We start from the raw sequence: 23514 nt of genomic DNA, 5'->3' as shown, positions 1-23514 counted from the left end.
CCTGCATTGTGTCTGCGTGTCTGTGTGCGTCTTTATTCATCAGGAGACTACTTGACATGACATCTGTTCATTTATCATGTCCCTTTTCATCAGCAAGGTTTAATGCATATTCCCCAGGTAGAGGCGAAAAGAGAAATGTTGACAGGGATCTTTACACTAATCAGTATAATGATTATAGTCCAAGCATGATGCTTGGAAATTATTTCTTCAGAAAAAGAAATAATGCTGTTGACACTATAATAGTAATAATCAGACTATATAATAAAATATCACTTAAACTTTCTCTAGCTTTAACTCTATAGCCTGCAGAGTTTCGTTAATGTGCAGGCTATGAACACGGGAGGTTAGTCACCTCTGTTATATTTTTTCATTGCTTATGCTCACCAGTACATAATACAGTCTCCTTCATTCTTGGACATTGGATTTGTTTGAGGGCAAGAATTTAAGAAACCTTGAGAAAAAAGCAAGAGAAAATGTACTTTTCTTAAAGGACCGAGAGCCAGCGTTGGTGTAATGAGTTTTACAGTTACACATTTGAGTACCCAGCTTACTATTTCGTTATAATAAGTAGCATAAAGAATTCATTTTTAAGTTATTTAATTACTTTTTCAACTAAATGTCACCACATTCCCATTTTCATTCTTTTGTAATGAGAGCAAAAAGTGTAAATAAGCAAACAATAAATAAATACAAAAAATAAAAATAATAATAATAAAATCCCAACCACATTTGCAGTGTTTACATCTCTTTCTGACTTCCTTGCATGTAGCTGCATACCAGGAATATAGCCTAGAATGTAGCCCATATTAGCCTTCTCTAATCTCCTCTAACTTGACTTACAACTGTATGGTTGTAAGTCAAGTTAACCAGCACAATTACAAAGTGAATGGCCTTTAAATTGTGTAAGTCTTTGGAAAATTATTTGTTCGAGACATAACGGGTGTCTTTCACCTGCTAGCTTGTATTTTGGTTGAAGTCGTTGGTGTGAGGAAAATTAATAGCTTTCTTGCTGGTCATGTGGTGGGAGAGATGTTGCCAATATCAAGAAGCTGTGCAGTGAAGTAAAATCAATACACTTAGTGGTAAATGTACACAGGGCTACAGACACCCTGTGGATGTATACTCATGAGCAAGCTGAAAGGGGTATTTATTTTTGGTAATGCAAAACTATTCTAAAGTGTTACCTTTACCCTGCTGTAGGTAACACTGTAACCTAAGAGGCTGTATTTGAAAAGCAGTAATCTTACCCAGAATCGGTCCAGAATAGAGCTTGTCCTCATAGAGTGAAAGAGTGAAAAATAACAAATACTGAGATGAAGAGACAAGGGCAACCTGCACACAAAGGAGATAGAAAGAGAAGACGGAGCAAGCAACATGAAGGCCAACAGTTTCAAAAAGCTTAAACTATTTCAAATGTGTTCAGCATTCTCTCCTTTCAAATGTAAGTAACTCTGTTTTTTTTTTTCCTTTCTCCAGCCGGTAGACTTTGAGATGAACCGTGCCTTCATGCTGACGGTAGTGGTGTCCAACCAGGCCCACCTGGCCACTGGCATCCAGTCCTCACTCCAGTCCACGGCTGGGGTCACCATATCTGTGCAGGATGTAAACGAACCTCCTTACTTCCCCACAAACCCAAAACACATCCGCTTTGAGGAAGGTGTCCCTGCTGGCACCAGCCTGACGACCTTCTCGGCGTCAGATCCCGACCGACTTCAGATGCAGCAGATAATCAGGTACTGAGCGAGTACTGAGAGACAGTTCTGTCCACAGAATGGAAAAATTCAGTAGGGCATTAGTTTAATTTTGATCTTGTATATCCTTTAAATCTAATTAGATAACATCTTTTCCATGTGGTTTGGCTATATTGTCTAATTAATTCTAGCTTGTAGAGTGGCTATCTGCTGTGTAAGCACAAACCTGCATCCATATGCACTGGCAGTGGGCTAAAAAGCCTCGGATCGGTGCCCTGTCAGTGGTCAGAGGTCAAAGTTCAAAAAGGGGACTATATTTTGGCATTACCCATCTCTCAAAATCTTACTGTGAGAAGTTTATGTGCCAGCAGAGAACTCTGAGTAAGGAGGGTAAAAAGGTTAATAGGGAGCAGCAGCCTCTGGGGTAATCAGATGTGTGTGCATTCTGTAGGTTGCATGAGCACATACAGGCAGGTACACACACACACACACACAGATGCACACAACACGAGAGAGAGAGAGAACAAAAGAGATGGAGCAAGGTGGGGGCGGCAAAGAGAACAGCTGGCTGAGGCCCAAACACCTGACACAGCATTATGTCCACCTGCAGTGTTTCTTCTCTGCGCTAAGCCTCTCTGGATTTTAAATGTAAACCAACCTTTGAATGGCCAGCAGGTCTTTTCTAAGTCCTGCTGTCAGTTTGACAGCACCAGTGGCTCCACTATGACCCTTCAAACTTAGGTGGGTTGTGTAAAGAACAATCTGCTCTGCATTCTACATGAAGAGAGAACAAGGCTTTAGATGACACCCATACAACTGCAGAACCCATATGTTTCCATTTGTGCATGTACAATGTCAGTACTAATTACAGTGAGTGCACCGTGATTTATAACTAGCACAGAAGAGTACACAATTAAGCTGATAACACGGATGTTTGGTGTGACATTAAGACCACCTCCTTCCAACCACCTTGCACTTTAACAGCTCCTTCCTTTCAATTTCTCCGGGGAAAAGATCTAAACAAATTTCCTAGATAATTTCACAGCAAATGAGAGTAAATTGGGTGTACATTATAATTTAGGAAGATTCCAAAGTCACCAGCTGGGCTCCTTCTCTCTCTCTCTTGCTCGCTCCCACACTTTCTTTTTTTTCTGTTGTCTTCCTCGCTAGATCAGTTTCTACTTTTTGTGGATTTAACTCATTGGTCTCCACTCTCTTTTTTCATGACCTGTCAAGACTGTGGTGCATCCTGGATTTAGGTTAACACTTTTACTAGCATGCTGTGTTTTGGCACAGTCCGACTGACATAAACACAGGCTACATCTCCTTCCTCCGCTCTCGCCACATGAAAAGCAAAGACTGCACCTCATTCATTTGGTTCCATCTGGACAGAATCGTTATCAATCCCACTGCTTTACACCTTTTCCATAAAAGGTATCTGCTCGAGTCGTTACGTAAGGACACCAGTTGTCTTCATTATTTTTGAAGAATTTTAAATTCAGGGTTTCATTTTTGCCATTTTCTCAGTTGTATCACACAGAACTGATACTGCTGCACATACTGTGCTGTGCAAGAGTCTCACTCATTTCTTTATATTTTGCTTCCAAGGAGCCAGACTTTCTTGTATTTTTCTGGGTTTTCTTGGGTTTTCTGAAAGTCGTTCAAAGCTTTTCTTTGGACATTTGTTGCTTTTTCACTTATTTTCGATCCACTCGTTGTGCCTTACCATTTTCAAAGGGATATTTGTCTTTGTTTGTTTTTTATCAATTCACAGTGACCTATGAGTCATTTAACCATAAAAAAGGTACCTGACTCAAGGGATGAACCAGGGTCCATACATAACAGACAACTTGGCAAAGAATCCATTTAAATAAAATAAAAAATAAAAAATAAAAAAACGTTTTAAAAGCTATCCTGGTTTATTTAGCTGAACTGAAATTTTATATTGTTCCAATGGAAAATTGGGATTTCTGGTTTGAAACTGTTTATTTCACTCTACCTAAAATCACTTACCACAGAAAAAAAATCAACAGAAACAATTAGTCCTTAAGTAAATATGTACTTCAAGTCAAAGTTTTAAATTAAATTATTGTCTGATTAAAACTAATAGATTTAGCTGTAACAATTTTTTTTAAAGTGGGTTTAAAGTAACCTTTTTTTTCTGTGTATGAAAGTCCAAGGAAAGGTTTTGGAATGACCTTCAAGAAATCTCAAGAACTATTCCTGAAGACTACTTCAATAAAATGAAAAGAAAGCTTGCCTGAGAGGTTTCTGACTATGTTGAGGAATAGGTGGTCATACCAAATACTCACTCTCAAGCTCATTTGAATTTCACAAACTCTGTTTGTTGGGTCTGTGTTTCCACAAGCCCCGCTAGTTTAGAAACGTATTCTTGTTAACGACAAAAACAAGACGAACATCTTTTACTTGCTAGCAAGGGAGGCCCCGGCCGGTGTCTCAGAAAGCACTCTGAATCCTACCGCAGACTGACCCCAAATCAGGCCTCCGCTTGCTGCCTTTTATTGGGAAAACAGTTCACACAATACACATCACAGCAAAAGCACCTCCCACTGTAAAACCCCCAAATGGTTCTAAGACAAGGCACTATGTGTGTGTATGTGTAAACATCTATATGCATGTGCAAGAATGTGTGTGTGTGTGTGTGTGTGTCCCTGTATACATGTGTCTCTGTATGCATGACTTCCTGCTCACCAAAAGGATCATAAAAGCAGGAAGCAACATCACAAGAATCAGATCTTTCAGATAGAATGTATCTGCAATAAAACCTCCCCCAGCACAGAGTGGCTGGAGAGGTGGTCAGAGACAAAGGAATGTCTTGATCCTATAGATTGAACTAAGACCTTACAAATTTAAGAAACACAATGACAACATTCAACAATTAGACTTAACACTATTTTTGCTTTTAACACTGTATTTCCATTTATGTTTGCACATTTCAATTTCCATTTTTTTTAGCAAAATGTAACAAACAAGGGGTGGCTCAAGACTTTTGCATAGTATTGTACTTCCAAATGCCATCAGTCAAACATGCCTTAAACCAGGCATGCCTTTAATGGGAAAGACATGTTTAGATATTACTCCGGGCTTTGTGTTAGATGTAATATATTGCACATGTCGGTGTGTGTGACAAAAAGCTGTCTGTCTTTTTGAATGGATACATAAAGAAAAGTCAGACATGGAGAAGATTTAGAGGGAGCCTTAAAAGTCAAAAGTAAAGTGAAATAGGACCTAAGGGACTATAAAGGGAGGGAAGGGGACAGGAGCTGAACATGGTGAGCTGACTTCAGGTCAAGGTTTGAAGTTGACAGGTGCTTATCAATGGAGGGACAGACTGACAGTGTGGGCTTTGGGGAAAGGCAGTGTGTACAGGAGTGGGATGGGGAGAGGGAAGAGGAGTGAAGCATCATGCATCACCTGTCAGACACCCAGCCAGTAAGGTCGAGACATGGGACTGGAGACACTGGCATAAGTGATTACCCAAACCGCCTTGGCTAAGCTTGAGACATGCATTTTTCATCCTCAGGGTCGGGGGTTTGAAAAATAAATGTCATACCTCTCCCTGCTGCCTGCTAAGATCACTAACCTGCCAGGCCTAATCATACATCCAGCTGTACTCACACACCTAGCAACTCCCAAATGAGAGAAGCCTTCTGGTAGAGGAGAGCTTCGGAAAGCATTGGAAATAAGGCGCGGGAACGAATAGGAAAACTTTCAAACACAGAATAACATTGAAACCAAATTTCATATTCCAGAAGCGTACTGGAGGAAACTGTTTACTTTTACAAGAAGACAAAAAATATTGGATAGCACTTCATTAAAAAGTTAGCGACGGTGACAGCCAGTTGCCCACGGTTACGTCGTTTACAGTTGGGACTTGTAAACAAAACCACTGTGGGTGCTCTCGTTGGCGTCACTCTGATGACCAGAGCACTGTTGTTTACTATAGGCAGCACTACAGCAAGTTAAAACAACATTTTGAAGCCAGCCATGTTCTCCACTTAACTTTTTGTTGAAATACAAAAACACGGCTAATGATTCCACCAAAACGTCGAGTCATTGTGTTGGAAATTTCCCCCTAAAGACTGTTTATACAGAAGGTTTTTTTGTGCGTTAAATATGGTTTAATTCGTCTGCGGTGACTGGAGTTGGAGAGAGTTAATTGAAGTGTGGGGATGAATAGAGCACTCTGCTTTGTGAACAAACCTTTGTGTTACGGCGTTTATCATCAGAGGGCGTACATGCGCTCGTGTTATCGTGGAACGTACCCGGGGACAAATAGGTGCTGCAGTCATTTTGCAGGGCAAAAAAAGAAGAAAATGTCTTGCGCACACCTATTTATGCGCTCCATATTTGAATCCTTCTCTGTCCCTGATTTTAAAGGGTCTGCTATTCGAGTGAAAAACAAAAATTCTTGCTTTGGCATTGAGCTGTGCTGAAAACATTGATTTTATTTGTCCAGATGTTGAGGCACTGACCTCTGAGATTTCTGAGTAAAGTTCATTCGTGACTGCTCATTTGTCAGGCATATTAAAAAGAAATTATTTGCGTATTTCTAATCTTTTCTGCTGAATTTTGGATAAAAAGATTGACACCACTATCATGTCTGTGCACCACCTAAAATTAAGGTTAAATAATTAACAAGTCTCTTAACATGCCAAATCTTTTTGTACACAAAGTGAAGTGTAAAAACAGCAAATTATATTTCTGGTTTTATGTTTTTTGACTGATAGTTTGCCAGAGAAATAGCAGAAACTCCAGGGCTTAAAACACTGATGTTTGTACAGATAAAAAAAATGTGTATAGTTAATTAGTGACCTTAAGAGATTCCCATTAGCAGACATTTTAAACTATAAAAAAAGAGTTTGTGTGATGAGGCTTGGGTCCAAGGCAGACAGGAGGCAAAGCTGGGAGGTGAAGAGAGCTGGGAAGGACAGTGGAGAGTGGGCTGACAGGTGAGTGTGGCAGAAGAAGTGACAGCATGGCTGGCAGGTAGCTGACTGGTTGCTGGCTTGCACATTAGGAAGATCTGAGGCGCAGAGACAGAACTTGGTTAACACGAGAGAGAAATATACAAGGAAATAAATCAGAGTTGGCCCAGCGTTAGTTTACTGCTGAAGCTGACAGAACAATCTGGCGGAGAGTGGTTGGAGAAGCAGTTGGTTAGGTGAGCTGATGAGACAAGGGTGTGCCAGCCATGGATCAGGATGAAAGCCACGCCCAGGAAAGCAAAGTAGAACGCAGAGACAGAAGGGAGGGGAAGAAATTTGGCTTAATTCATCTTCATATTGACAGATATGAAAGGGTATCAAGAAAAATATTTCCCCAGATCAAAAACTGTTTGTTTAATAGGCTCAGAAATATGTTTTTATTTTTCAAACATGATGTTTCTAGCATTTGGAAAAACTCATCCTTAATTTTTCTCTTCTCATTAAAATGTACACCCATTTGTCTGCCCTCCACTCCACAGACAGAGAGCATTTGTCAGTTTGGCATGGTCAAGCCAATAGAAATGCATTTGGACACAGAACAGCAGTAGGTATCAAGTCGGTCTTAATGAGGACATTAAAATTAGATCATACAGCCATGCTGCTACTTCCGAATGTCACCTCTCCTACACATTCCTGCTCATTTTCCTCCCTCTTTTATCCCACCCTCCCACTGTGATGGACTCACTGTAGTCCTGGTGGTGATTTCACTGTCTGCCTGTTAGCGGCTGTGGGCTTGGCTTGCCTGTGTGAATCTGTCTAGAGTGTGGGAATGTCATCTCTGTGATTCCCTTCCCCGCACTGTGCTCTGCCTCGGATCATGCCCACTGCCTGCTGGGAAAATCCCACCTCAATCACTATAGGATAGAGATTATAGTCTCTGTCCACCCCTCACCCCCCTACTTATTGCCACCCATCCCTTCAGGCTTTCAGTCTCCTGCATGTAAATAGAAATGCTATGCAGTGTTTAATCAAGCACAAATAAATAAGTGAGCTGTACGCTAATGCTGAGTAAAGTACATTTCAGTAAACATAAAAGTGGGGTTAAGGTCAAATCCATTTCATTTTGAATAGATTGAAAGCCTGGAAGTGTATGTCACATAACAAGTTGGCTTTTTCACCCCGGCTCACATTCAGTAAATGAAATGAAATTGGTGTAGAAACATAGGTGCACAAGGCCAAGGTGTCACATGTCTACAGATGATGTCTCATAGCGTACGCGTGAACCAAGAGCGGTTTCTGTTGATGAACTCGGAATCGGAGAATGAATGAGACACAGATGAGAAGATACAGACGGGGCTACGAAAATGAATGAACACAAAAGCACCTCAAGTTAAGGTGAGGCGACATGAGTAGAGAGAGCTTAGATAAAAATGAATGTGTGAAACAAGCCAAAGGAAACAAAAGCCAGCAAAACAAGAACAGCGAGATCAGAGTGAGATTGGCATTCGGTCCTGGAGATGATCCCCTGTTCCTTCTCTGCTGCTTTATCCCAGAGGACTGCTGCCACCTGCTACCACATCCACTTTCCTGTCAGTACCAAGATCCCATGTTCCCATCTCCACACTATACACATTCCCTATATACACACACAGGCACATTTGCAAACATGCAGACATATATGCATATAAACCTCTCAGTGTAAGCTTAAGCAAACACATTCAGAAAATGGGTGTGTAAAACACACACATACACACACACACACAGGCAGTTGCGTCAGTGCTTAACTAGGGAGGTAATTGACTTCAATGGCTGGTACACAGGAGTGGGAAAAAAATGAGGTGAAATTGACTGTAGGCTGCACGCTCTGGAGAAGAAGTCGTTGAAGAATTAAACTGTGTGAAGGTCAAGCTGTTGTGATTTTTAGACTGTGTGTGTGGGGAGGCAATTTAGGTATGCACAGATGCAAGAGAAAATTTCTAATTGCTTGTAAACAGGGAAACGCCAAACGCTAACGTCTCCATCGATCTGTCTTTGTGTGTCTTTAGGTATTCAAAGCTGAACGACCCAGCAGACTGGCTGTCCATCAATAGAAGCAACGGTCAGATAGTAACCACAGCAATGCTCGACCGGGAGTCTGTCTATGTAAAAAACAACATATATGAAGCCACATTTCTGGCAACAGACAATGGTAAGAAACTCTTTTAAGCTGCTGCATTAGTGACGTTTGCTATTTTTCATTTAAAATCAGAGTTTGCTGTTTCTTACATATTTGTTTAACACTTTTACCACATTTTTTTTATCAAGTTTTCATTCTTTAGAGACTCCGATGTCCAATAGTTTAGGCATATGATGACAGAACTGGGACTTTCTACAGTATAACATACACCTCAGCGTAAATTCAGTATTCTTGAAGGTGCTTTGCTACCATTTGTTTTATATGCATTTGATGTAATCCAGAGCCAAGAGTTGTACAGTGTAATTGAACTCTGAGACACAAGCTAGTGTTTCGTATATTGAGTATATCAGTTGATTAAAACTGTGACTTGCATGTGGATTTAGAAGACTATAAAGGCATGTAGCTGGGTTAGAGTCAGTGAAAATCCAGGATTTGCGCAACTGGTTAAACTGTTGAGCCTCTCCTATCTTGTGTCCAAGCCGGCTTCCTCCTTGGGCTTTGTGCAATTTATGTAGCATACATTATTTGTTCTGCCTCAAAGTTGAAACTCAAGCATTACAGAGCACAAACCCAATCACAGCAAACAAATAACTTTTTCTCAAGTGGAAGTGAATGTTTCTTGTTTTCTTAAGTAAAACGGGAAATGCTATTTTCCTTCCAAATTGCCTTATCAGTGACGTGCAGCGCACTGGTGCATTTATCTTAAGTTGAGCTGGCTTTGAAACATTGGTGTGTTTATAGGTGTTAGCATGTGTGAAGCCACTCGTTTGAAACGAAATTTGGCGTGTACGTGCACATGTGTGTGTACATGTATTTGTGATGACTGACAATGTCAAACAGCAAAAAATGTAACCTGCTGTGTTGATGCATGGAGACGCAGCAGGATTATGGGTTTACATGCTCCTGTTGTTTGGACTTTTCTGGGGGTTTTTCTGCTTTTTAATTCCAAACCTTCTTTATAATCACGATATGTTACCTGTTTCCTATTATTTGGGGTTTTTTGGTCATCTCACCTTTGTAAAGTACACCGTTTCGACAGGCGTGCTTCTAATAGGTCTGCCTGATATTGGGACTGTGGCCAAGAACAAAAGAAACCAGAAGGGTTTTTTTCATGTGCATGTTTGTGTGTCTATGTGGGTCTTGCCTGAGTGCCAGCCGTCACAACATAAGAGGGATTATGGTAAGAAGTACTATGAGACAGTAAGGATAGTAGAATGGGACATGAAGAGGTGGTGACAGCATGGTGAGAAGTACACTTATTACACCCCCTCGATGAAATCTGACCATTTCAGAACCCTTTGGCTCATTTTCCTCTTAACACACCTATGGTATTGTTTATATTTATGCGTTATTCAAAGAGCATATGGTAGGCTTACTACGAGTCTTTTCACCATGCCTCGCATCTCTCATCCCCCATCAAAAAAAGGAGTTAATACAAATCCTTTTGAGGAATTTACACAAACATAATTATTTATTTAGCTGGTTAAAACCCACATAATTCTCCTATCAGCTGTGGCAAGCTGCTTCCACATGTCCCCCATACATGGCTAGGATTAACAAACCAGCAGAACTGGTAAGCCTCTGTGTGTGTGTGTGTGTGTGTGTGTGTGTGCGCGCGTTTGTGTGTGTGTGCATTTGAAAGCCTGCGTTTGCAGTACTGCATTCATGAACCACATGTATTCCTGGTAGAGCATCTACACATGTACAAATTGCATTTAACAGTCTGCATTAACTGTTTATTGTGTATTTGTATAGGGACAAGTATGTAACATGAACCATGCCACACACAGGGCCTATGCTAATTTGCAATGCCTGTCCCTAGACTGGCTTTTAAAGTACAAAAAAACTGGAAATACACACAACAGTTAATACGAAGAGATGCATAATTACTGTCTGGATGCTTATAGCATGAAAAAAGACACTAATAATAAAAATGTTTAATTAGTGTCGGTCAAATCAAGTGATCCACTGAAAGGATGGGAAATGAATTTAAAGCTTTTAGAAGCTGTTGCATAATATTTGAAAACTCAAGTGATTTTATAGCCTGTATGGCTTCCTAAAGGATCTGGCTTTTGAATGATGAATAATAACTTGGACATTATAGAAGTCTACCTGTTAATTAACGAGTCGTCATAGTTAAAAGAATGCAATGTTATCTATCTATAGACAACATGAACAATAGATGAAAGATGTCGTTACCATGACATTAATCTCTGGTTTCTTGAGTCCTGTTGTAAAGCCTCGAGATGGGTGTTTCCATCTTAGTTGCAAAAAAACTGATGTGGCAATGAAGGACAGAACTGGCTATAAAAAGCTCATTGGCTAATGTCTCGTGCTTGGCAAGTCAGCGTGTCATTTCATACTCCATTGCATCACCAAGATGTACAAAATACACTTGATTTTTAGTCATCGTTACCCAAAATTAGTAACAGAGCCCTTAAACTCAGTAGGAATGTGTTTATAGTGGCCTTCAGATAGAATGCATGTTTAAGGCACTTCCCCCAAAACTGTGTGAGCGCTGAGCATCTATATTGTTTTCACTTTTACGCCTGTTGTCCAGTTATGGCAAAAATTTTAGGTCGCTTATCCAATGTCTCTAGATACTAAAACGTATTATATTCATCAGTGACGTCTTGATGTCTTTATTAATCACTTGATATTAATGAAGCAATCGAAAAACCATAGTGTTACCAGTCAAACAGAGCTCGAACTGATAACAGACTCACTCCAGACCCTTGTCTTCAGCTGTGTCTCACCCTTCTTGTGGCAAACGTCTTGCTCTGTTGCCACATTTAATTGGCAGATCTGTAAGCTTTGCATAAATCTTTGTAAATTACATTGCCCTTATCTCATGCCAGAGATGAGCCCTGGGGTCGCTTGATTCCATGTGATGACTGGGCCAGTGGGGCATGACAGGGAAATGACTCCTAATTGGGGAAAGCTAAGGGCCGTCACCCACTGACACACACTCAATAAACAACGCTGAGCTTTATACCGCTAAGCACCCTTTTTTAAGATGTTTCTCTGCCACATTTTCCTGCTGCACATACCCATTCATGCATTCATCACTTTGCTCAGCTATCTCCCTCCCTGATTGTTTAAAGTGTCTATTTCTTATTCCCAGTTCTCCATAATGCAGTTGCTGATGGTCTGTTGCTGTGTTCGGTCAATGCAGAAGCTTCTAGATTGTGCCCGTAGACGAAGTGTGAGCATGTCTGTGTGCACCAGTGCATGTTATTGCACTCCAAGGCTGACACTATTGTAGTTAAAGCAGCACTTACAATGGCATGCCTACATCAGTATCAGACCAAGTTGCCTCGACAATTTCCACAGATTTACAAAGCTGAGTCAGAACAACATTGGTGTAAAGTTTAGAGCGTTTAATGTCACAATTTTGTCACCTTGCTAATAGGCAATAGCTGCGGATTTATATGTATAATGTGATTACTACCTAAAAATGGTAAATGAGCCAGTCTAGTGCAGTCATTGAGAGTTCAACACAGAAAAAAAAAATCACCTAGATTCTTAGTACAACTTGATCTCACTTTAAAAATGATGCAACACTGCTTTCAGTTTGCAACAACACCTTTATTTTACATTCTAAATGTTCCCTGCATACGTTCTATGGAGATTTACTTTTAATACATAAACACACGTGTATACTGTGTTTAATTTCAAGTATTCAACTGATTCTCTGTGTGACAGTGAAGGACTGTCAATGTGCATTGACAATGTCCCATTAGTTGTTTTAAAGCAATGTACTGTTAATATTTCAAATAAAAGTGCCTTTATGTCCAAAATGGTAAACGACTATCATATAACAGTGTAATACACATAGACAAAGACTTGTTTAGTTGTGTTACAGTCATCATTATTGTACCTAGACTCGCTCCAGAAGATTGGATGCGCTGTGCCGCCATCTGGATCGACTGTGATGGGTTTGATTTTGCTGTAAGACTAAAAGAAGAACTGGAAAGCACAACTGTCAGAAGTGTTTCTGTCAAGTGTAGAAATTCTCCTGCAGCTCCACAGTATTCCTACCTTTTCATCGTCATTGTGAATGAACAATGCTCCAATCACCTCTTCTCGTTCCTTTTTTGTATCTCTCTTTTTCGTCTTCTTTCATTATTTCCCTCACTTCTGCCAGCCTTCGACATCTCTCTCTTCCCCTTCAATTGTCCCTTTCACTGCACACATCTTCTCTTGTCATGTTTTTCTCCTGTCGTGATATTATTTTTTTTGCTTCTCTCTTTCTGCTCTAAGGCTCTCCTGCAGCCAGCGGCACAGGCACACTGCAGATCTATCTGATAGATATTAATGACAACCCCCCAGCACTCATACCCAAAGAGTCTCAGATCTGTGAAAGGACGTACAGGAGCATCAACGGTGTCAACATCACTGCCGCTGATGCCGACACAGACCCCAACGCTGGACCTTTTGTCTTCGAGTTGCCCACGTTTCCCACCACCATCCGACGTAACTGGACAATTTCTAGGATCAGCGGTAAGGTGTTACCACTGAAGAGAAATTATCAAATTTAAAAAATTCAAAAAACGTTTTAGTTTTTACTTTTCTGACAATGCATCAAAAATCTCCTTACGCGTTTATTAACCATGTGCACGTTCATGTACATTACTGTGAAAAAGTCTTGAGTAGCTTACCATTTCTTTTTATTTTGCTTCCAAGGAGCCATACTTATTACATCGTTAAGTACTTTTTTACTAGCACCCTGTCACACAAACATATAATTTGTTCAAATTTCTTTAGTTGAACCAATGAAAAATGTCACATAGCACAGTATGACAGGGATAAAATAGTAATTTTCTACCAACGAGGTGATTCTCAAAGAGATTTTAACAAAAAACTTGGCATGTACCAGCGTGCTGTGCAGTGTGTCCTTAGAAAATCTGAAGAAACTGAACAAAAGGACGGCAAAAGAAAAAGTGATAGGTCATGTCCTTAAGAGATAGGAAAAGATCTAGCAAAGACCCGACACAGGACCTGAGAGATGCATCTAGCCTTTTGGTTGATTCATCTTTGATTGAAGCCTCGTCAGAAATGGTTTCAGTAGAAGGGTGGCTGCCAAGAAGCCAAATTACTCAAAAATTGGACTAAAATTAGTAGCAATGGTTCTTATGGAATGAAAAGCATCTGATTGGCAACAGATTCATTTTTCAGCATGACAGTGATCTCAAACACACTGCCAATGCAGTAAAAAGATATCTGGATAAAGGAAATACACAATGGCCTCCCCAGAGCCCAGACCTGAACATTATTGAAGCAGTGTTGGATCATCTTGACAGAAAACAGAACAAAAGATAGTCAACATATAAAGAAGAGCTTTCAGTGTCCTTCAGAAAGCCTGCAGAACTGTTTCTGAAGACTACTTAAAGAAATTACAAGACAGCTTGCCTAAGTGTTCAGACTGTGTTGCAGAATAAAGGTGTTCGTACCAAATATTTGCTATTCATATGCTCATTTGAATTTTGTCTTTTTGCCTTTTACGCTATATTTTTGTTTGCAAGTTTCACTAAATGGCTGCAGTATTTATTTTTATTTTATTTTTTTTTACAAATATCTGTTATTAAATGTATATAAAACATGTAAATTACAGTTATTTTATGTCTTGATGCATGCTCAATTATCCAGGTAAGTAAATCCCCAAAAGTTGATTCTGTTCATCTTGATGTAACGTTTTCAGTGGGAGAACGCTACATCCAGATGAGCAGAATCAACTTTTGAGGATACGGTTATTTTAACTATTTGTAACCCAGGAAAAAAATAATCCTTTTGAAAAATGAAATGTGATTGTTACTAATGTCTCTTTTCCCTTTACAGGTGATTTTGCCCGTTTGAGTCTGCGGTATCAAATATATTTAGAGCCTGGAGTGTATGAAGTCCCTGTAATCGTGTCAGACTCCGGGAACCCTCCATTGTCCAACAGGTCAGTCATCAAAGTTAAGGTGTGTCCCTGCGATGAAAACGGAGATTGCACCACCCTCGGGGCCGTGGCAGCTGCTGGCCTTGGAACTGGAGCCATCATCTCCATCCTCATCTGCATTATCATACTACTCAGTGAGTTTTTGCTATTCATTCAGCGATGCTCTCAAACATATCACGTACCCACACATTTGCTGTAGAAAAGTTGTCTGTGATTAGATTCCTCAAAAAAGTGTAGTACATGGCACAGACATAAAATATTTAACAATACAATAACATCAGCACCAGTTTGTATAATAGATAAATGCCTGGAGTGCTTGAATCTTCTCCAGCATCTCTGGATGAGATGTTTTTGTGTTTTTTTTCCTGGTAGAGAAAAAATGCTACTATCAGTCTTGCCTTACTTTGTTGCTGTTGTGTTCACACTGTGTATGGCATCCCAATAGATCATTTCAAATGTTTTAAAAGTTTCGATTATTTAGAATCTTCTATTATCTTATAACTCCTATTAACCCAGAATTCTAATTGAATCTGTTTTCTTGTTATTTACTCAAGTACAGCACACCAAGCTTTTGCAGTGATGACATATACAAGCACAAGATCACACAGAAATAACCATAAATATATAAATAGATAGATAAGACTACAAAGATAATAAAAACTTAAGGATAAAAAATGAAACGCAATAACAAAGAAAAATTGTTCGTCATGATTCATATTACTGAAACGTTAACCGTATGATTAAGTAGGGAAAGGTCATAGTGGCTGTGGTTAAAGGGACTGTTTGGAGGAAATAAATTATGAGTAGCAGCCATCTGCCTGCTGGGCCCATTCATCCACCAACCGGCTCCCTAAGTGGTTTTGTGTTGGCATAGCTATGTCATTGTACTTTGCAGTTTGTCATGTTAACATAAACTTAGGTTGTTTATTCTTGACGGTCTTTTATCCCTCAAGACGAATGGCGAACAGCTTCCTCAGGATGCATTAGTAAAACCGACATTTAATTAAATGTTGCCAAGTCCGACACAAACGTGCTAAACGTATTAAACGCTATACATGTTTAGCATCTGCACTCTGTGCTTATATGCAACCTTACTACGTACTTATCTGATTGTCTGCTTTTAGTTTCTTTTTAGAGGTTGTTGCAACATACCATAGGGTTTTTTCACATTCATGTGTGTATCATTGCAGGCATGGTGCTGTTGTTTGTGGTGTGGATCAAGCGCAGAGAGAAGGAGAGGCAGACAAAGCAACTGCTCATTGACCCTGAAGATGATGTCAGGGACAACATCCTCAAGTATGATGAAGAGGGAGGAGGAGAAGAGGACCAGGTGAGATCCTGAGAGACGCACTCGCTCAAATACGCAAATACGCGTTCTGTTTCGGACTGTACCTTACTTAGATTTCTCTGCAGGACTATGACTTAAGCCAGCTGCAGCAGCCCGACTCCTTGGAGCACATCATCAGCAAGCCGCCTGGTGTCCGCAGGGTGGATGAGCGTCCGATCATCCCAGAGTCCCAGTATCCGATCAGACCTGTTGTTCCCCACCCCGGAGACATCGGAGACTTCATCCATGAGGTAGCTTTAAAAGCACACATTATCTTTTGCATGCACAATGGCTCCACTGTTACTAGATTGTTTGTTCCAGCTATAAGATGGACCACTCACTTTTACTTTCCATCAATCTGACACCTAACGTGATTACTTATTCTGAATGTTGTTCAAAACGTAGAACTCTACCAGGGTGATGGGAACGACAAGTTTTGCTTTATGTTACAGCTCCTCTCACCGTGCCGGGTTAATTTACGCACACACACGTACAAATGAGCACTGTCCACTCACACAACTCCAGCGTTGGAACACTGATGCGAGAAAATGCTGATTGACAGACTTGTGACAACACGTTCACACTCGAGAGGTGTTGGCAGCTGTTCAGCTTTGATCCATCCAGCCTTGACTCTCTCTCACTCTCTCTCTTTCACACATGCACTCACCTGAGCTCGCTTCAGCAGTCTGGTTAAACACAAACACAGCAAACACATGGTGATATTGCCATGCACTGTGCCCAGACCGATTGAAGCTTTTTAGGTTTCTATCCATAGTATCTCTCATTATGTGACTGAAAAGGATGAAGTCCATTCTTTTCACCTAGCTAACCTTCAGGTCAATGGCCCCAATTTATCATTCTTGGAAGCGAGCAAAGAATCGAGCCTTGCCAGATAACATGAAGACCCCGTCATATCTTATTTATGAAACTGTGTCAAAGTATTGATGAAAAGGGATGGTCGCACATTGAAACAAAGAGCTTCTGAGTTTTGTATTTGTATTCACGGATCAATCATTGGCACCTACACAATGAGGTTGTGTAGGTGCCAATTGTGCTGTGTAAACAGTATGACACGTAAGGGCATGAGAAACTTCGCTTGTTCACCTGTCATTGTTAATATTGATAACGTTGTGGCTGAGGCTCAGTAACTTTTGGCCTGTTATTGAGAAGCAAAGTTCCACACCAACCATATACACTCACAATTTCTATATTGTCACTATGTAGAAGAAGAAAAAAACCACAACAACTCTGCACACTACCTAGAAATTGAACTTATTAGGTATATAAAAGATACAAACACAGTTCCAGATGTTCAGATATTTTTAAAAGAGTCAAAAGTGGCCACAGTAGTTTTATAAAGATACTGCACTTGTCTAAGAAGATTGTGTATAAATAGTAGATAATAAATAGTATTGCAGCAGGTGCTGATTGAATTGGTCTGTTACTGATTTATGGTGTGTGATTTCAGAGCAGAGTTCAGTGAGATGTTGGTTCTGGGATTTGAAAAAAACAAACAAACCTGTTTCTTAATCATGTAGTGCGTGCTAGTGCTAGTGCGTTTGCCTGAGGGCAGACATTCAAACAGCTGATGAGCAGGGTGAGATAAGTCCTTTAGGATGCAGCATACTTTCTACAACCAGTGATATTTACCAAAAGCCTTCTGTGGATCCTGTAAAGGTTGTTTTATTGTTGTTAAATTAGCTTGCTATGATACATACCTCTAAAAATAACAAGTAATTCTTTAAGATCTTTTCACTTCTTGTGCCTTTTTTCTGAGCATAATCTTTAAGAATACATTTTTATTGTGGTTTTCTATGCACTATGATTTAGAAGATCCTAAACCAAACAGAACAATGCAAAACAAAGGTCAAACTGGTCTATTAGCATATATGTTGTGGATGCTCTAAGACTTAACTCTCAGCTTTGGTTGCCATATCTATCACAGCTTCCCTCTGACTCTGTTCTGCTGATTTGTTATTTAGAATCCAGTTGTTCTTCACCAAGTTAAGCTTTGGAGGGTATTACCTCTGCCGTCCTCAGTGTATCTAATCAGTGTGCAGCAAAGATGGTCCTTTAAACTGGCTGAGCTTGCACTAATGTGCAGGACTTTGCCAGAGGCATCTCTGCACCTTTGGTCCTGTGTATGAATCTGGTGCTTGTGCTGCCATTATCACAGCCTCTGTGTTGTGTTTCATCTTGGATCGTGCCTCCTATGTACTACATTTCTGATGACTGGGAGGGCACACATGTTGATGGCTTTTCTGCTTTCTTGCCCTCTGGTGGAGCTTTCCTGTATGTCTGTCATCTTGGCTTCTGATAACTCCATCCATTCATGTTCGGGTTCCCCAGCATCTGACTGTTTATCCGCACAGTGTCTGGGAACTCTGTTCTGCTGCTTCAAAGGTGACACTACCACAATGCTACCCAGCTGCTTTTTGGTAAAACCTGCAGCAATCAGGTTCTTCTATTAGCTTCACATGTACATGTAGAGGTATAAAAACTATATGAATGCATCAATTTCTGTAATGTTTGATAGTTTTATTTAAACATAAAGATGATTTTGTACAATGTTAAGTATGGGTACATTAAAGATCCCCATGTATACAACAGGTACGATTCACAGCACCTTGAACAAGCTGACATTATTTTAATTATACAATGCTACAGTATATACACAAATATGCTATAAATGAGGGCATGATTTACATTAAATGTCAGTTTGATGCAACGCTGAGTTTAATGGCTTTGAGGAATATCGCTCAACATACAAATCACATAAAGTAGTGCAACAGTTTAACAGCTGACTTCTCTGCTTTCCCGTCTTCTTCAGGGACTGAGAGCAGCAGACAACGATCCTACGGCTCCTCCATACGACTCCTTGCTGGTGTTTGACTACGAGGGTAGCGGCTCCACCGCTGGCTCTGTCAGCTCCCTCAACTCCTCCAGCACAGGAGACCAGGACTATGACTACCTCAATGACTGGGGCCCCCGATTTAAGAAGCTGGCTGACATGTACGGAGGAGGGGATGATGATTAAATTTGCCCAGTCGCACGCGTACACACATACACACACACGCAAACACACATCCTTGTCCCGTCAGCTGGCCTGCCATGCTCTGACCCCTAAAACAAGGGGCTATTACATCCTTATTGAACACAAGATAACAAGGACATGTTCACACTGACCAACGGACTGACCAACCAACCAATCAAATTGCCCACCACAGAGGACCAGCGCCATGAGTCAGTTTCGGGTGCTCTTCTCAACCGTCTCCTGCTCTAAGCCTGTCTGTGACTGAAATGGAAGCTCTGATTTTTCAGACTTCTCATTAATTTTCAAACTGTTGTGCTTTTGTTCCATTTGAATGTTATATGCTAGATTTAGGTTTAAGTTCCTCTTGTCAGATTTTCATTTTTTTACCTACGTTTGTGTAGCCTTTTATTTTTATTTATTTTTTTTATATCCTCACCCTTCTTCGATTCAAGCTGTTCCCTATTCCCGAGGGTCATCGCTTTTCCCTCGCTGTCAGCCCCCGCCCGACTCTCTGAAGAAGCTTTAGGTTGAGCTGCTTGCTTTGTCTGAGGCAAACAAAGGATAAGAAAAGGAGAACAAGAACATCGATATGAAAGTCCTTCCTGCACGAAGGGCCTCGGTTTATTCTTTCTTGAACTTGAATTACTTAGAACAGAAGCACTGTTGTTTAAAAAAGTGCCTTCAGTGGTGCGTATTTTAGCTGACTCCCGCTAACTCAGGATTGGTTGCCATTCTCTGGACTTACACGCCCCCATATGACCCCCTGACCCTTTAATTCACACCTCCCTTGTCATTTCTCCCGTCGTGCAGGGCTGTGGTAGCTGCGGGAGATCTCAGTACTGGTTTCAGAGGAGTGGTGACTGGCCAACGAGGGCGCTTTATGCTAGACGTACTGTACATAGGCCTACAGTGTGTCTGTAACTTCTGGACAAATCATTAATTTTTCAAGTCAGGCATATCTGTGCTCCTAGATCACAGCCAACTTGAATGTGATGAATTAAATCACAAAAATACATAACAGGACTGTCTTAGAGAAGAAATGCATTATGTGTCTTTGTTTATCGTGGCTTCAATAGCAGCTGTGTTTGTTTTGAGCTCCGTGCGTTTGCAGCGAAAACTCGATACGGCTTGTTACTAAATTTGAAGATTGACAAGTCACACGTGTTACCTCTGTAATGTTTAACTGTGTATGTACAGGTGAGGGTTATTTAGGAAAATGAAGGTATTTAACATGATTCTGCCTTTAAGATAACTTAAAGTCTGCGTGTTTATGTGCATCCAAATCCCAAAAGGTTGATTCTTTTCATCTGGACGTAGCGTTTCAGTGGGAGAAACGTTTCGTCACTTAGATGCAAGATATTTGCGTCTAAAGGTAATAACATGGCACCAGTTATCATGCAGTAAAAGCGCCACAGAAACTATATTAAATGTACACTTATGAAGAAACTACCAGATAACTTTAAATAGCTCTGATAGCATTACTTACAGAACAGTTATCTTGTCCAGGCCCCATTCTGAGTCCCTCTGTCTCCCTTTTTTTCATTATCCGTCTGTTGACTCACTGTTGTTTCTCAACAAACTTTTAATATACAAACTCTGGTGCTGGTCCCTGTCAGAGAAACTGTGGGAATTGAGCCTCAGCCAGGGACTTAGTGCCTTCACAATCTGTCTCTTTTCAGGCAGCGTTTCATTCATCTGAAATTTTCTCCTAAAATTTTTGGCTTTGAGTTCAAGAGGTTTTTAAAAAGAAGTTAGTAGAAGGGAAAGTATAAGAAATTCTGCACTTTATCAAAGCAGAAAAAGCTAAACTAAAGCTTCAGTAATAACGTTTTTCTATGAGACAGACATTTTGAAAGGCAGTTTTTGTTGTGACTTAATGAAAAAGCAGCGCTACCCGTGGGTTTTTGTAATCATATTTCAGGGCAGTGTAAAGAGAACTGGGGGGGGGGGGAGCTTTAGTCTCTGTTTTATGTTATTTAAATACCCAAAACATTTCACAGAGGGACCAGACGCTGGCTACAGATAGAAAGGTTTAATCGTTCCTTATCTTCCAAGTGCAAATTAAAACGCTTCTCAGTGGTGGCTCGTTTGAGCTCCATGTGAACTGACCAGATCGTCTATAAATAATGATTATAATGACTGCTTCGTGGAAATATCAGTAACAGTCACATTCACATGACAAGAAGGATCCGGGACTCTTACTCTTCTTTTCCCCCTTCTTGCTGCTGCTTTTCAGTTCTTCACCTGGTCGGTTTAAACAGATTAAATATACAGTATAAGTATAAACGTGAAAAGTGATGACATGGAAAAAGTAAGTATGCTCTCAGAATGGATGTACGAAAGTTGACTTGTGATGAGATAAATGTATTTTTTATGCAAGCTGAACAGAAGTTAAAACGTTCATTTTCAACTATGAACAGGGAAAGCAGCATCTATAAGTGTAATTAATAAGGCGAACAGGGTAACAATCTCTTAAAATTAGGTAGTTGTAGGTCAAACCTTGCATTGTAAAGCCAGAAAGTGGCGATGTTCAGCGCAGCTCTCAGCTCAGACATGAGAAACAGAGTGGTTCCCCCAGCTTACAGCTGGATAAGCTCTTATCTATCCGACTGCTCCTCAGCCTCCAGAATATCTACACAAAATAAACACAGCTGTTACTTTCTGCTATTTGTGATTATTTCTGACATAAGTGTTGTATATACGGAACATTTTTATACACTTCATGACATGATTTACCTGTTTCCGTGCAGTCTTTGCATTTCCTTTCACTGTAGTTTTGTTTAAAACAAATACCTGGCAAACTATATTTCACAAAAAGCCATGTGCATTTAAAAGAATCTGTAGGATTCTGTAAGAGCTTACAGCCATACTCGTGTCGCTGTTCAACTTTTGCTTCATTTTTAGCAAAAAGGCTCCACTTAAAACCAACTTGTACAGTCTATACTAGCACACACTCACTCCTCTAGGCCTTACTGTATATATGTGAGTGTTCTATAATATATGAGCCCGTTCAGCGTTGTTTTAATCCAGCAGTAAAGCTGCGACTTTGCTGATGACCATCCAGTGTTCGTAGAATAAAGACATGCTTCACAGACTACTCGTACTTTCTTATTGGACATTCAGACCAGATTCAGGGCCAGACGAAACACGAGGCCCCACTTTAGACAACCCAACTGACCTTTAGAACCGCGTTGTTTAGATAACGCAATGACATTACAATACTGAATGTTAATGACTCACAGTTACACAGCAGCAAATATATCAGTGGTTTGCATCAGACTTGGCTCCCCATTAAAATGCAGTTTATTTGGGGAAATAAAGGGGCTTTGGCCATTAATTGTTACCTGGTCCACTTGTCTTGTCCCTCTATTAAATGGAGGGAAAACATTAACAAACAAGCTTGAAGGAAGAAAGAAGTATTGCACTGCTGTAGTCCGACCCTGATTTCTGTTTTGGTTAAGGGACATTTAATCTCACTCTGGACACTGCCTGACCATGGACACATGCGTGACGGGACGCTCCGACAGAAGCCAAACTATTGTCCTGCAAAGGCTAGAAACACAAAGATGAGAAGCAGTGTTTCATAAGAGTTATCCTAATGCTATTCAAGTCCAAGTGTACATAATGTAGTATTTGCTTGAAGCTAAAGAGACAAAGTTAGCCAAACTGTAACTGTACAATTGGAGCTTTTTGCATGTGTCTTTTTTATAATGGACAGATGAGTTCTATTACAGTAACCATACTACATTTCAAAAAGTGTTGCAGCCCGCATGACAGGCGCTGCAGTCCAGAAGGCATTCTGGTGTACCATAGTCACATTGTTTCAAATGGAGGAGATTAAAGAAAAAAACGGAAAAAAAAATTGCACAGTTATTGAGTCAAAAGACTTCTTTTGTAAATTGTCAACAGCACAAATATTTTGTATTGTTGTTTGTACCATTTTGTAAAAAAAAAAATGAAGAAAAAAAACAACAACCAAAAAAAAAAACCAAAAGGGAACGAGTCTGTTGTTTCAAGCGTGTGTTTATAGTGCCACTGCAATCTTGGTTTCCAAATACCGTACAGTACATGCGCAGCCTTGCAGATCAACCTTGTAATATAGACGCTGAGCTGGAGATTCCCTGTCAGCACCATGTGTTATAAATAAAATTTCCCCTCCTTGTAAGAACACTGCCTCTTGTCTTTTCTTTGTCACCCGCTGATTCCTGCACGCGTCGCCTTTCCTCGCACTCATCTTGTTTTTAAAGTGCTAATGTGCTGTGAAAAGACCTTTATTTTTTTGTCTTAAATAGTACGCTGAAAAGTTTTTCTCTTACGCATTTTTTCCACGACAATAAATTGTCACTCTTGATTGTTTGTGCAGATAAGAAAGCTATATAATTTACACTAAACCTTA

At 40.2% G+C, this 23514-nt stretch overlaps 1 protein-coding gene across 2 annotated transcripts in view; it reads left to right on the top strand.

Annotated features, from left to right (window-relative positions):
- LOC120719269 (cadherin-4-like) overlaps positions 1-23286 on the top strand; it is a 238095-nt gene extending 214809 nt beyond the window's left edge. For both annotated transcript variants that reach the window (XM_040008362.1, XM_040008360.1), the window contains 7 exons: positions 1477-1733; positions 8686-8828; positions 13080-13319; positions 14655-14891; positions 15948-16087; positions 16171-16335; positions 18915-23286. In XM_040008362.1, the coding sequence (XP_039864296.1) occupies positions 1477-1733; positions 8686-8828; positions 13080-13319; positions 14655-14891; positions 15948-16087; positions 16171-16335; positions 18915-19121 (1389 nt within the window). In that variant the 3' untranslated portion in view covers positions 19122-23286. The remainder of the gene's footprint in view (positions 1-1476; positions 1734-8685; positions 8829-13079; positions 13320-14654; positions 14892-15947; positions 16088-16170; positions 16336-18914) is intronic.
- Positions 23287-23514: the final 228 nt, after the last annotated feature.

Source organism: Simochromis diagramma, unplaced genomic scaffold (assembly GCF_900408965.1).
Source record: "Simochromis diagramma unplaced genomic scaffold, fSimDia1.1 OVJJ01000545.1, whole genome shotgun sequence".
Taxonomy (NCBI): domain Eukaryota; kingdom Metazoa; phylum Chordata; class Actinopteri; order Cichliformes; family Cichlidae; genus Simochromis; species Simochromis diagramma.
Note: the sequence above shows the minus strand (reverse complement) of the source record. Positions and strands in the feature narration are given on the sequence as shown.